The sequence below is a fragment of the Olea europaea genome, chromosome 11 (genome assembly GCF_002742605.1).
Source record: "Olea europaea var. sylvestris chromosome 11, O_europaea_v1, whole genome shotgun sequence".
NCBI lineage: Eukaryota > Viridiplantae > Streptophyta > Magnoliopsida > Lamiales > Oleaceae > Olea > Olea europaea.
In genome coordinates, this window is record NC_036247.1 from 26,664,386 (window position 1) to 26,677,456 (window position 13,071).

The window sequence follows — 13,071 nt, forward strand, 5'->3', positions numbered from 1 at the left end:
GCCGAAGACTACGACTCAGATGAGCAGCAGAGGTCCTGTGACTTGGACGATGATGATGAGAACCTGCCATTATCAAGAGAACTAAGAAATGCCCAGGTCCCAAGCCACTATATCATGCCAAAAATACCAAAGTATGATGGGAGAGGTGACCCAGAAAAGCACCTCAATGCTTACAAAACTCACATGAGCCTGAGAGGCACTACCCCAACCATAAAGTGCAGAGCATTCCATCTAACCCTCAGTGGAGCGGCTGAAATCTGGTATAGTAGGCTACCATCTGGGAGCATTCGAAGTTGGCCCGAGTTCAAAACTACTTTCTTGAAGAGGTTTGCAGTGAGCAAGGAAGGAGATGCCCCCATCCAGCGTCTTCAAGACATGAGGCAAGCGCATGGCGGGTCCTTGAAAAGCTTCCTATCCCGCTTCACCGACGAGATGACCTACTGTGTACAAGTCACCGACAGAGAAGCACTATCTGCATTGAGAGGAGGATTGAACATGAACACCCTATTCTGGAGGGATGTGCAGAATCAAGACCCAACCACCTATGACGCCCTACTAGAGATGATGAGAAGGGAGATAATCAATGAAAAATTGATTGAGCATAGGAACAGGGCAAGCAGAGGCCTCCCACCTCCTCAAAGACAGCGAGGTAGGGGTCCGACCTCCCACCTCATGGACTACCAGATAAACCGAGTCGGAAATAAGAACTCCGGCCAAGCCCTGGCCACCACAACTCTGAACGCGGTTCCAACCTTGGCATATGAGGATGTCAACCCAACTGTTGACCCACATCAGATGGAGGCCCAGCAGGGACCCCGTAGAGGAAGAGGCCGAGGCCGAATCGAACCGAATCGAATCGAACCCGACGGTTCTTCTCAAGTTAAATACCCGAACGGATATTTGAATCAAGAACCGACGGGTACAGTTCGATTCTTGGTTCTAGGCCAAGACCCGAAGAACCGAATCTCCGTAATTTTTTTAATTAATTTATTTTAAATAAGTAAAATTACTTTATTTTTTCTAAATAAATTTGTTAACTAGTTAATATAGTTCAAACCACAAAATATGATTTTCCTATTTCTAATATTCAGTTCAAAATCAACTTAATCAAATTGTCTTCAATTTTATCTAAATATGTTATTCTACTGTAGTGTCGTTTCTACCGGAGAAAATCGAATTAAAACTCTACAACATCTCTCTTAATTATTTTGAGATCGCTATCTTTCTCTTTCTATAATTTTAATAATCAAATTTATGAAAAATTCAGCAAAGAGAGACAAGAAACACATAAGATTGAACTACGTTATTTTGTAAAAGCTAATATTAAATATATCATTAATTGAATTAACGTAATTTTGTATATATTAAAAATTTTAATTATAATACGGAACCAAATCGGACCGAACCGAACCGAATGGAACCGAACCCGAACGGTTCAGTAATTAAATTTGGACCCGACGGTTCCACTTACTAAATACCCGAAAATTTCGGGTGTTAGAACCGAATCGAACCGGACAATGTCCAGCCGTATTCAAGTACCTTAATCATACTTTCACACTGAATGATTAAACATAAAACTATAAATTGTAACTACCATTCACATAAAACCAGTCAAATTTAGGTGAGCATTCACCATTCACATAAAATCGGTCACATAAAACTGAAAATAGAATAAATAGTCATATTCTTCTCAGAACCAGCAAATATTACAATATAAATTCGAATAAAAACCATAAAAATGTTTAAACAGTGAAAAATTTTAGCTACCTTAGGTTTATAAAATTTTTAAAGAGATCTTTTTCTCCCTCTGAAGATCCTTCTTCATTAACACTTTCTTTTTTCCCCTCTTCAACACCTTAAATTCACTTTCTCCACCCATTTTGTTTGAGTCAGGTGATGGTTTGCAGAAGTCGAAGTCAATGTCGGTGCAAGTTTGTAGAAGTCGAAGTCAGAATGAGGTGAGGTTTCTGCAATTTGGAGCTTTTAGGGGTTCGATGTTAAAGAGGTCCTCCGAGAGGAGACAGAGGAAGATGGTAAAGATTGTAAAGTGGGGAAAATGACAGAAAACAGCAAAGACGGAGGTTTCTCTTTGATTTTGGAATCGGATGTTTGATTGAGATACGTGAGAGAGGAGGTCTCTCTGAAGGGTGTTGAGGTTTAGGGATTTTAGTTAGGACATACTAATTACGGTTTATGTGCGGTATTCATTTAAGAATATATTCTAAAGAATTTTAAAGAAAAAAAAAAGGAAATTAGATTTTAAAGCTAATTTTTGGGGTCGACTCACGGAGAGTAAATGGAGACGAGATCAAGAACTGAAAAACTATTGACCAACTTTTTGCTAACTTAAAATGTCAAAACTTAACCATAATGTAATAATTGTAAACAAAATTATATGGTATCTTTGGGGGTGGCATAAGCATGTCAACCGACTAGATGTTTCAACATTTTCAAGAAATTTAGGCCTTGTTTGGACCACATTTTTTAAAAATTCATTTTATCCTAAACTCAATTTCAATAAAATAATTTTCATACTTAAATCAATTTTTTTTTTTATTTTAATCACTTGTTCTTTAAAAAATTATTATTACAAAATTTATTCTACGAAAAAATGGAGCCCAAACAAGCCCAGCTGCCAATACCACGAGAAGATGGTGTGGAATTGATGGGAGTGAGCCTGCATTTTCTGCTGGAGTTTCTCTTATAATTGGATTGGGTTTATTCTTCCTTAAACAATGCCAATTAGTTTGCTAACCACTTCCCAATTAATAATGTTATTGATTTGCCTCTATTTGATAATCATTATTTCAAAAATTCTTTTTCAACATATTCAATTTCAACTACATATATACAATAAAATATTTTGTACGTAAATTTAAAATATTTTCCTAATTTTAAATCTCACATTTTTCAAAAATTCATTATTCAAAACTAAATTTTACATAAATAATAATTGTCAAATGATTGTTCATCTACATTGTAGCAATGTCACATCATATTATTTAACGAATTATAAAAGCATTTGTAAACATTAAACAATGTATCATCGATCTCACTATCACATTAACGGATGATCACATTAAATGGAAAATTTCCATGGAATCCACCTGGCTAAATAGATACTACATAAAGTGCAAACTGCTACATTGATATTGTCTTTTTAACAAGAACGAAGCAAACGAATTTTGGTACTTAACAAACTATAGAAATGAGGATTTATTTTTTCTTTTTCTGCTTCCTAGAATACACCATCCCCCGGATCCCATCCGGATCTGCAACAAAACCCATGGGCCTATAGAAACCCAAAACCCGGGGCTCAGAATACAAAACAATATTGGTAATCCCCTTCTCTAACAGGGCGGTGATGAGTCTCTCCATCACAGCCTTCCCCAATCCAATCCCCTGGAAGCTCGGATCCACAACCACATCCCAAATTATCGAATTAAACACTCCATCACCTGTTGCTCTAGCAAACGCCACTGGCCTTTTCGTCTTTTCGTATTCGACCCACAGAAGCGCGTCCGTGTGCTCCAGCGCCAACCGGATCTTGCCGGTGTCGCGCCGCGGGAATCCGACGGCGACAAAAACGGTGTTGAGTTGGTCGACGTCGAGGTTGTCGATCGTACGGTGGATAGTGAATCCTCGTGACGACAGTGATTCGTCGGAGATTGAAAAGTTTGTTGCCGGGGGTGGTGCATTCCGTTGTTGGGCAAAAACAGCGGTGTTTTTTGAGTGGTGTTTGAGTGTAGGTTTTATGGGTATCAATGGCGTACGCAGAGCAATGGAAATTTGGTTATGAAGAAGCATTTTCTTCTTCTGCTTTTTTTTTTTTTTTAATTTGATTTTGAAGATTTAAATATTTATAATTATTATTAATGAAGTGAAGGAAAAGAGGTGTAAATCTTGTGGTTCTCATGCGCTTTTCCTAGCCTGAGAAATTTAGGCCTCATTTTTTGGATTTATTTTTTTGTTACAATTACAAAAAAGGGTTTATTCTTTGAAAAGATCGTGAATCATGCAAGAACTACAGATTATTCTGTCGAGGTTAATGAATTGATTGAATTATGGAAATATTTCATAAATAAAAATTTAAGTATTACACATTTCAAAATCAAAAATTCAAGTTTCAAATTTCAAAAATTAGATTTTTATTAAAACTTATTTATGATTTAATGAATGAATGAATTATTTTATTAATTAAATATATTTAAATCACATATCTATAAAATTTTATCACAAATCAAAATTTTAGGTAATAGATCTATACAATTAATTAATTATTTTTTGGTCACAAATCAAAAAAATTTATGTCACTATTCAAAAATTTTGCAAGTCACATTTTTGTTCATCGATGACAAATCAAGAAAATTAATTAATCACAGATTAATTTCTGGTCACAACTTACTTTTCGATCACAAATAAAAAATTTTATAAGTCACATATTATTTTTCGATCACAAATTGTCAATTTTATAGGTCACAGATTATTTTTCGATCACAGAATCAAAATTTTTATTTGTCACAACTCATTTATTCATTGTAAATTATTAGATTAATTTGTCACTATTAATTTTCGGTCACAACTTAATTACTCGTGAGTAATAGCCACAATATTTAGGTCACATACTACAAATTAATCAATTATTAATCACAATCAAATCACAAGCATCAAATCTCATCTCATCTCATCCCTCCCACGACCACCACCACTATCTTGGCAACCGCCACCACTATCATCATTACCGTCACTAAACCACAATCGCTGTCCAAATGCCAACAAAATAATCACCCCAAATTTTTTTTTAAAAAAATCGCCCAATCACCCATGACCATCGCCTCGATCTCACCACCACAACCAACATTACAACTACCAACTCACACTGCCTCCCACCCAAAATAGTTGGTCAAAAACTCATACCACACAATCACCACAACTGTAACTGCTAGCACCACACCATTGCCTTCGCTAACACTATCATCACCATCGCCACTGCAGTCATCACATCACTACCATATCATTTCCAAACCACCAAAAAAAAACCCCAAAATCACTGTCCATGTGTCCTGTCTTTTGCTGATTAGATTAACCCATTGCAACACCGTTGGCCACCATATTTTCAATATCACCTCTCCAAATCAACAAACAAATCACCAAGAGCCTCCATCAAAACCATATCTGTCCACACTTAACAAATCAGAAAATTTGTGGGTCAAATCTAGCCGAATCAGTTTGGGTTCAGTTTTTAACTGGATTAATCGCTCCGGGTACCCTATTGGCATATCCATTCTTTTGGACTTCGAAACTGTAGAGGAAGAGCACTCCATGTCATCTCTTTCCTCTCTATAACATTTATACATCAAAATCTCTCGTTCTTAAGCTTTTGATGTATAACAATAATCCCAATTTATCGATCAAAATGACCAAATCCTCACATTATATTGCACCACTGCAAGGAAGCACTTCTCGAAGCTTTGGTTGTTACCAGCATCGTGCTAACAAATAGAGTCGTCTGCAGTAGCGTCGTTTCCGGCAGAGAGAGAGACGAGAATATAATTTTGTATATGATTTATGAAATAGAATTGCATTAGATTATGTAATTTCCACTTGAATTATTTAGGCTATATTTGAGCCTTATTTACTTAAAATTTATTTTTCGCTAAATTATTTTTTATTATATATTTTTTCAATAAAATAATTTTGCATGTAAATTGAGATTTTTTTCTTACCTTTTAACCTCACACTCTCCAAAATTCACCGTTACAAAATTTATTTTTCACAAAAAATAGAATTAAATAGAGTCTTAATTTTCTTTTAAAATTTTAGTTACGTAAATTAATATTTAAAATAGCATTAGTTTCAATACTTTAATGTCTCGTTTAGAGAATTCTCAAATGGTAACAACAATGAACACATTTTTTTCATAGGATTATGACATGTATTACCACCAGTGCGAAAATATCACCATTTGTGACACAAAGATTGTATTAAATATGGTGTTATGAGATCTATTTAATTGGACTTACAATGTGCTACCGCATAGGGTGATAATTTAGCACCAATTATGATATATAACATTAATCTTTTTTATAACGCTGTGTAGTGTAGTAACAAATCAAAACCTATAAAGTGGCTCGGGTGCGTGATTTAATGCAATGGTATAGAAAATGGACTTTACCATTTGTACATTGAATTTCTACACTTTGCTTGACACTTGTATTGATGTCAAGTGTCAATTGAGTAAAAAAATTGTTTGAAATTTAAAATGTCCATTTGGGTAATGCGACGTGGCAAAACGTGTGTACATGTAGCAATGTTCATAGAAAATGTCCATATGTCATCTCGGTACTCTTATTTTTATTTCACATCTTCAACTTTTCAACTCCTTAAGCATAGTCAGGTTGTCATCGAAATTCTAAAATATCCTTGGTACAACAACTAACATGGTGTCTATGATAATAGCTAGAGTGCAATTGAACACAATTCTTAGAAATTGACATATTTTGTCTTAGCTTGTGCTTAATTCATGTGTTAATCTAGTATTATGTGAAATTCTGTGAACATTTCGAGCACGTATTCACGATCATGTTACCATCTTTTCTACTTATAGAAGGGTTATTCGTATCAAGTCGTTCTTAGATTAGGTGAGCTTACGTTATGGTTGTACGTTTAAGAGAGTCGGTGGTTTTGTTTTCAAATCTAAGACAACGGATTTTACCTGAAAATTCTAAACTAAGCATTGATTTTGTCTCCGATAATGTTCCTAACTACAGTCTCAATATAAGTCATTGCATGGTCAAGCTATGCCGGTCGGGAAAAGCTAAGTAAACTGAATCTTCTCGAGTGAACGGATTAGACTGATTTTCAAAGTACTCTCGGAGCAAGTAAGACATGTTTTGGGCGCAGGTACAATACTTTTATCTCAAGATACAAAGAAAGAGCTTTACACTTACAGCTCAATAACTAAACTTTGAAACTATAAAAATATTAACATATAAGGCTATGAGAGTTCAATAACCAACTTTTCAAATCACGTAATTTTTTTCTTTTCACCCATTACAAACTAAATCATCTGGGGCCGGAGAGTTCCATTGCTTGAACAAGCAGAGAAGAGTCATCCGTAAGGTCAGAATATCTCTCTGAAGAGGAGAATTCATTGGCTCTGCACCTTGTAGACTCTGCTCTTTGAGAAGCTTCCCACTTTTCTGCAAGCCCGTCTCCCTCAAGCATTCGAACTACTTCAGACATCTTTGGCCGATGGCTTGGAATATACTGAGTACACAATAGGGCAACTTGCACCATTTCCTCAAGTTCTATTCGATCATAATTGTTCTTAAGATCCTTGTCAACCAGCACATCAAGCTTCTTTTCTTGGTGAATTTTCTTCACCTGTGACCATACACAATCGGTTTGTTACAGAACTTTGTATTAGTATTTTAGGTAAGGAAAAAGAATGAGTTGCTTACCCACTCCAGCATAGCCCCTTTCTGGTTTGCTTGCTTGCCAAACTCTAGAGCCCTCTGACCTGTGATCAATTCTAGCAGAAGAATTCCAAACCCAAAAACATCTGTTTTCTCTGAGGACTGGCCTGTGGATAGATACTCCGGAGCAATGTGCCCTACGGTGCCCCTAACAGCAGTCGTGACGTGTGAATCCCTGTGGTCGAGAAGCTTTGCCAATCCAAAATCTCCAACCACGGCCTCATAGTAATCATCAAGTAATATGTTTGCAGCCTTTACATCCCTGTGAATGATCTTGGGGTCACATTGTTCATGAAGGTACAGTAAACCCCTAGCTGCACCTAAGGCGACACGTTTCCTCGTACCCCAGTCCAATGGTGGTGTGGCTGCAAAAGACGAGAAATAGACACGATGCTTTTTAGGGATTAAGCCATAATCCTAATTGCAAGAGCAATAGTGAATGAAACAAAAACAGAAACACACTGATCTATATTAGTTTCCCCTCAATGTGAGAAAATGGGATGGCTACCTTTGAGACGGGAGGCAACACTTCCATTGGACATGTAGGGATAAATCAAGAGTTTTTCGGTAGGTGTCAAGCAAAAACCATACAATTTGAGGAGGTTTCGGTGCACTGCTAGGCTGATCATCTCGATTTCTGTTTGAAATTGGATCTCGCCCCCATTGTTATTGCCATCTTTGAGCCGTTTTACTGCTACTACAGTTCCATCTTGGAAACAACCTTTGTAGACATTTCCAAAACCACCCTTTCCAAGTATGTTCTTACTGCTGAAGTTGTTTGTGGCAATCTGAAGTTCTCTAAATTGGAATTTTCTCAAGTTTCCTAGGCATATTTCTTCATGATGTTGTTCTGAAAATTTTAAAGAACTGCTTGTTTATGGAAAAAAACAATGGGATGTACGTTCGAAGGTTTTAATGTTCGAATAGCTATTCTGTACTTACCATTAATGTCGAAGAATATCTGCTGGTTGTGTTTATGTCTCCACCAGAGAAGGAAACCAAACCCAATAATCAGTAGGCAGATGCAGCCAAGGCTTGATCCAAAGGCCAATGCAACTTTGTGACTATTTGGCCTTCCTGATGGCTGCGGATCTTCATGAGAAAACACAAATAGTTAGAATGCAATGTGATTTGCCGGAGATAGAGAAAGACAGACGCATTGGTGCAGTTCCAATAAGAAATTTAGAAATTGAAACATGGAATTTTTGAAGCACTTCAAACTCTATTAGAAGTTAGCAAGGATATGATAACTTGTAAAACCATACTTTGTGAATTATTCAAAGCGAATGATAGAGGAATTGGTGCAGTTCCATTGCAGGCTGGTTCTTTCCCAGTTGCACATATCAAAGGATTTCCTAAAACACTGCGCGGTAAGGGGGAAAAAAGGAATAAACAAATTAATCAAGAAACATAACATCTTATATTCTAATAAAGCAAAATTGAAATCTGAAAAATTCCAAGAAACTTACTTGAATGTTTTTGCAAGAAGCCTTGGTACTGGCCCACTCAAATTATTGAATGACAAGTCTCTGAAAATTGAAACAGAACTCAAATACCTTCAGAATAGAATATTGTAATAAATGCATTTATTGTAAGCAAATCGATCGAGAAGATTACAGAAATGTCAGCTGAGTCAAGTTTCCCAGAGACAGAGGAATAGCTCCAGTGAGACTGTTGTTATTCAACCTCCTGTATTAATTTTAAAACCCGTGGTTAGAATTCAAGCATAAGTGCTCCTAGTTGAGTGCAAAAGCATAATTGAGGAGCTAAGTGGCTGGTGCTTTATCTTTTCTTCCCACATACTTCTCTCCTACAATGTTGTGTAAATAAGTGCTTACAGGTATTGGAGGCTCTTCAATTGAGCTAAAGAAGAGGAAATTTCTCCATGAAGCGAGTTATCAGAAAGATCAAGTGTCTGAAGCTTTTGGAGCCTACCCAACTCATGAGGGATTGGCCCAGATATCCTATTATCCTGCAAAAGCCTGCCACAAAACAACTTAGTATTAAATCTTCAGATAATATGTACTGCAATTAATCTTTCAGGCAAGCAAGACTGACAAAATTATACAGTATAACGATCAAAATTTTAGCCTTTTTTTGCTTCTTTTAACTGCCGAGTACTATCCATTTCCCGTACATAATATTGTTACTACTCACACGCTCTGAAGGTGCGTCAAATTGCCAATACTACGAGATAATTTGCCAGACAAACCTTGGCTTGGAATTGCACTGCAATATCAGCAATTCAATTATTTCAGATTAAAATATGCAGAAATGTGAAATTTCTCATAGACTTTATTGTGCTAAGATCTGGAAGTGATTTGCTTACAGTGAAATGACTAGATTATCTCGAGAACAACCCACCATGCTCCAGCTACATGGATCAACAGCATTTACATCCCAATTCAGAACTCCATGAGGGTCATTCAAAGAATACTTTATATCCATCAAAGCTTGCACTGTGAAGATTTAAATTTTAAAAATTGTATTTTAGTTAAAGTTGATTACTTCTTAAAGGACTAAAGAAATACAATACTATCCCAAACTCCAAGTGTGTGTTTGGTGTGTAGTACTCAAGCTGAATAATACAACAAACAAGATTTTATCTTATTTTTCGAAATCCTTTGTACCAAACATGCTACAATTGCAAGTTTGATACAACCTTTGTACCACACATGATACAATTGAGGTTTGATACAAGTACCGGAAAGAACTCATTGGTAAAATCAACAAGATCTTAGTTTCTTTCTCTTTGCTAATATTTTCCAGTGATATTCAATCTTCCCAGCTAAGTATGTCGTAAGAACCATGAAATTTGATATTCATGGGCACCCCAATATGATTTGATAAACTACTGCTGTGAATACTTTTTAAACTATATCAAGAAAATGAAAATTTTACCTTCAAAGTTGACACCATTTGGGGTAAGCAAAGCCCTTGCAGAAGCCCAGAAGCCAAAGAAAGCCACAAAGCATAAAACAGCTTCTTCTCTTACCATTTGAATATCAGAGAAGTTCAAAAACTAGTAATATGGGCTAAAAATAAGGTTGTTTTATAGGATCCACCAAAGTTTCTTCTGAATTATCAAACAAATATGTCACATGAAAACAGTACCATTCCTCATGCTTGCCACACCAAAAATTCACTGACTTACAGCTTCCGTTAGAGCCCAAGAAAATGCAGAGGGTTTTATTGAAAAAGTGAGGACTAAAATAGTATCTTGTCTGCCCCTTGTCCACCAAAGTTAAAAGAAAACAACGTATATAAAAGCAGAATTTTAAATTAACTAAAGTTAGATAAATTCAAACGTTGATGGGAAAAGAAAAGAAAATTCCATCAATTATCAATTTGGAGATTGGTTATAGGCTTCTTTATCTTTACGACAGAATTAAAAAATTTTAAGCTGTTGATATGCTGACTGTTAAGCACTATAAGGGAAAATCTAGTCAGAATTTCTCTTGTAGGGTCAGAAGTTTCTCACGTTTCTTATTTACATATACCGTTACATTTGTAAAGAAATATTCACGGGCGTGTTTGGATTTGCTTTGGGTGAAGAGTTAAAAAGAGGACATGCACATTGGGATTTGCTATGGTTTTGATTATGGCCAGTCATAATCCAGACGTTCCCTGTGTTTGTCATATCTACGTGACAAAATTAGGCTGTAAGAATCCGTAAGATCATGAAAATTTTCTATTTCTTTTTCCCTTTTTGTTATTTTTGTTTAATTTTAAGTTAAGGGCAAACTCTTTTTTTTTTTTTTTTTTTTTTAAAATCTACTTGTGGCAATTTGGGAGGGAAATTATTAGTGGGGATCATGACTGTTTACAAAGTGTTCAAGATGGTAATGTCAAGAAACAAACATAGGGATAAAGATGTAAAACGAGTATACGCCGAGGAGAACAAGTGAACAACCACCACAATTTAGGAAAGGGTTTTTATGTTGATTGACCTTTTTATTTTGTTGCATTACTTTTAATTACACTAAAGATCTCTAAATTTTCTTCATTATCACGCTTATTGGATCAACTTTTTTTGCTGTCATGTTTTTATCTTTAGACTTCTATTAATTAGCACAACTCGTCTCCAATAATGATTTTGGATAATATTGCTTTAGCATGCTTTGAAATTCTCTAATACTTTTATATTCGTCTTTTTCTTATTTAAAAATATAAGGGACAAATAAATCTTTTTATGTGTTTTCAACAAAGTTTTTGGACATAAATCGTCTTCATGGGTAAAAAATGTGCAAATTAATGAAATGTTGAATTAGAATATGACCAAAAAATTATTAAAGATAAATACGATAATGACTAAAGGTTAAAGACTTTACTGTAATTAAAATATGATTTATCAAAATAAATAGATTGCATCAATATAATTAGGTAAAATTATATAAATTGAAATAATATATATCCTATGATGTTCGACCCTTAAAGGTTAACATGATTTTAGTGAACAAATTAAGATGGTATACACAATAAATAAATAAAAAAATCCATAAATAAAATACTGCATATCCCCCAAATATAGGAGATTAATGCAAACTTTTGTGAGTTAATTAATGCTAATAAATTTTTAATCATTATGCGAAGACAAATGTTAATGAAAGAAAAGGTTTGAATCTCGAGACAAACTCGTGATGCAATGGTTCCTCTTTGATCTTTATCGAGTGAATAAATTCTCTCTTTAATTATGTCATACGTTGCCTTTGCTTTATTTGATGCCTAAGATTAAAGTAATTAAATTTTTTTTCCAAATACATAGTCAAAGGACAAACCAATCAATTGAACATACTTCAAAAAGGAACATCCAATATTAAAAGGCTGGATTATAGCACGTAAATAAATAAACACACTCTTTACCAGTTTTAGTTCATACTTGCTAAATTCAAAGTACACAAAAAAAAAAAAAAAAAAAAGAGAGAGATCGAGAGAAATATACTGGTTATTTTTCTTAGAAGTCACATTATTGTTTTTGTGAATTTTTATTTTGCATATTCAAGATCCTCTTCATTTTTAAAGAGCATCATATTCATAATAAAGAGCATATAAAAAGAGATAAAATTTTATACACTCCAACAATCTATTTATTTTAATTCTTTATTTCACCTTTTTAACAATCATTTATTATTTTTCTCAGTTTTTAATTATATCTATTTGTTACTTGGCAAATATTTAAATATAGTGTGAATAATTTTAAAAGTAGAGTATTGAACTTTACAGTTTATTAAGTATAATAATTATAAAATAAATCATTTAGAGAGCAAACACACCCATTATTTTAAAAAATTAAATTAAAAAGCACATTAAAATCTAATTGCAAGAGTTCATTATTTAAAGTAAAGATCATTTTGCATTTATTTCCTGTTTGAGCCCCATTATTTCCTCATTAAAATGAAAAATATGATCGTTATCTATCACATCAAGCCACCATATTTAACTTTTTATCTCTTGTGTGAGACTTATAATGACTATATTTTTCCTTATCATTTTTACAATAATGTGGTTCCAATGGGGGCTTAAAGAGTTATTTGAAGATACTCCTACTTGCAGTTTCAAGTTTCAACTAGCATTTTGAGATAATTCTTAAAAT

The 13,071-nt window shown here is 34.5% G+C and overlaps 2 protein-coding genes across 2 annotated transcripts; both read right to left on the reverse strand.

The window, feature by feature from the left end:
- Window positions 1-3,025: 3,025 nt before the first annotated feature.
- On the reverse strand, window positions 3,026-3,920 carry LOC111403886 (serotonin N-acetyltransferase 2, chloroplastic). The gene has a single exon (XM_023032533.1). The coding sequence runs from the start codon at window positions 3,805-3,807 to the stop codon at window positions 3,217-3,219; it is 591 nt and encodes a 196-aa protein (XP_022888301.1). The 5' UTR covers window positions 3,808-3,920; the 3' UTR covers window positions 3,026-3,216.
- Window positions 3,921-6,833: 2,913 nt separating this feature from the next.
- Window positions 6,834-10,737, reverse strand: LOC111403887 (protein NSP-INTERACTING KINASE 2-like). Its single transcript, XM_023032534.1, has 11 exons — window positions 10,380-10,737; window positions 9,808-9,937; window positions 9,636-9,707; window positions 9,317-9,460; window positions 9,096-9,167; window positions 8,948-9,007; window positions 8,744-8,841; window positions 8,421-8,570; window positions 7,987-8,328; window positions 7,464-7,843; window positions 6,834-7,386 (listed from the first exon to the last, which is right to left on the reverse strand). The coding sequence occupies exons 1-11, from the start codon at window positions 10,474-10,476 to the stop codon at window positions 7,066-7,068; spliced, it is 1,866 nt and encodes a 621-aa protein (XP_022888302.1). The 5' UTR covers window positions 10,477-10,737; the 3' UTR covers window positions 6,834-7,065.
- Between the last annotated feature and the right edge of the window lie 2,334 nt (window positions 10,738-13,071).

Coding starts and splice junctions, on each gene's coding strand:
- LOC111403886 (XM_023032533.1), bottom strand. CDS start 3,807: ATGCTTCTTCATAACCAAATTTCCATTGCTCTGCGTACGCCATTGATA.
- LOC111403887 (XM_023032534.1), bottom strand. CDS start 10,476: ATGGTAAGAGAAGAAGCTGTTTTATGCTTTGTGGCTTTCTTTGGCTTC. Junction 9,461..9,635: donor TTGACGCACCTTCAGAGCGT/GTGAGTAGTAAC, acceptor GTTTTGTGGCAG/GCTTTTGCAGGATAATAGGA. Junction 7,387..7,463: donor AAGGGGCTATGCTGGAGTGG/GTAAGCAACTCA, acceptor GTATGGTCACAG/GTGAAGAAAATTCACCAAGA.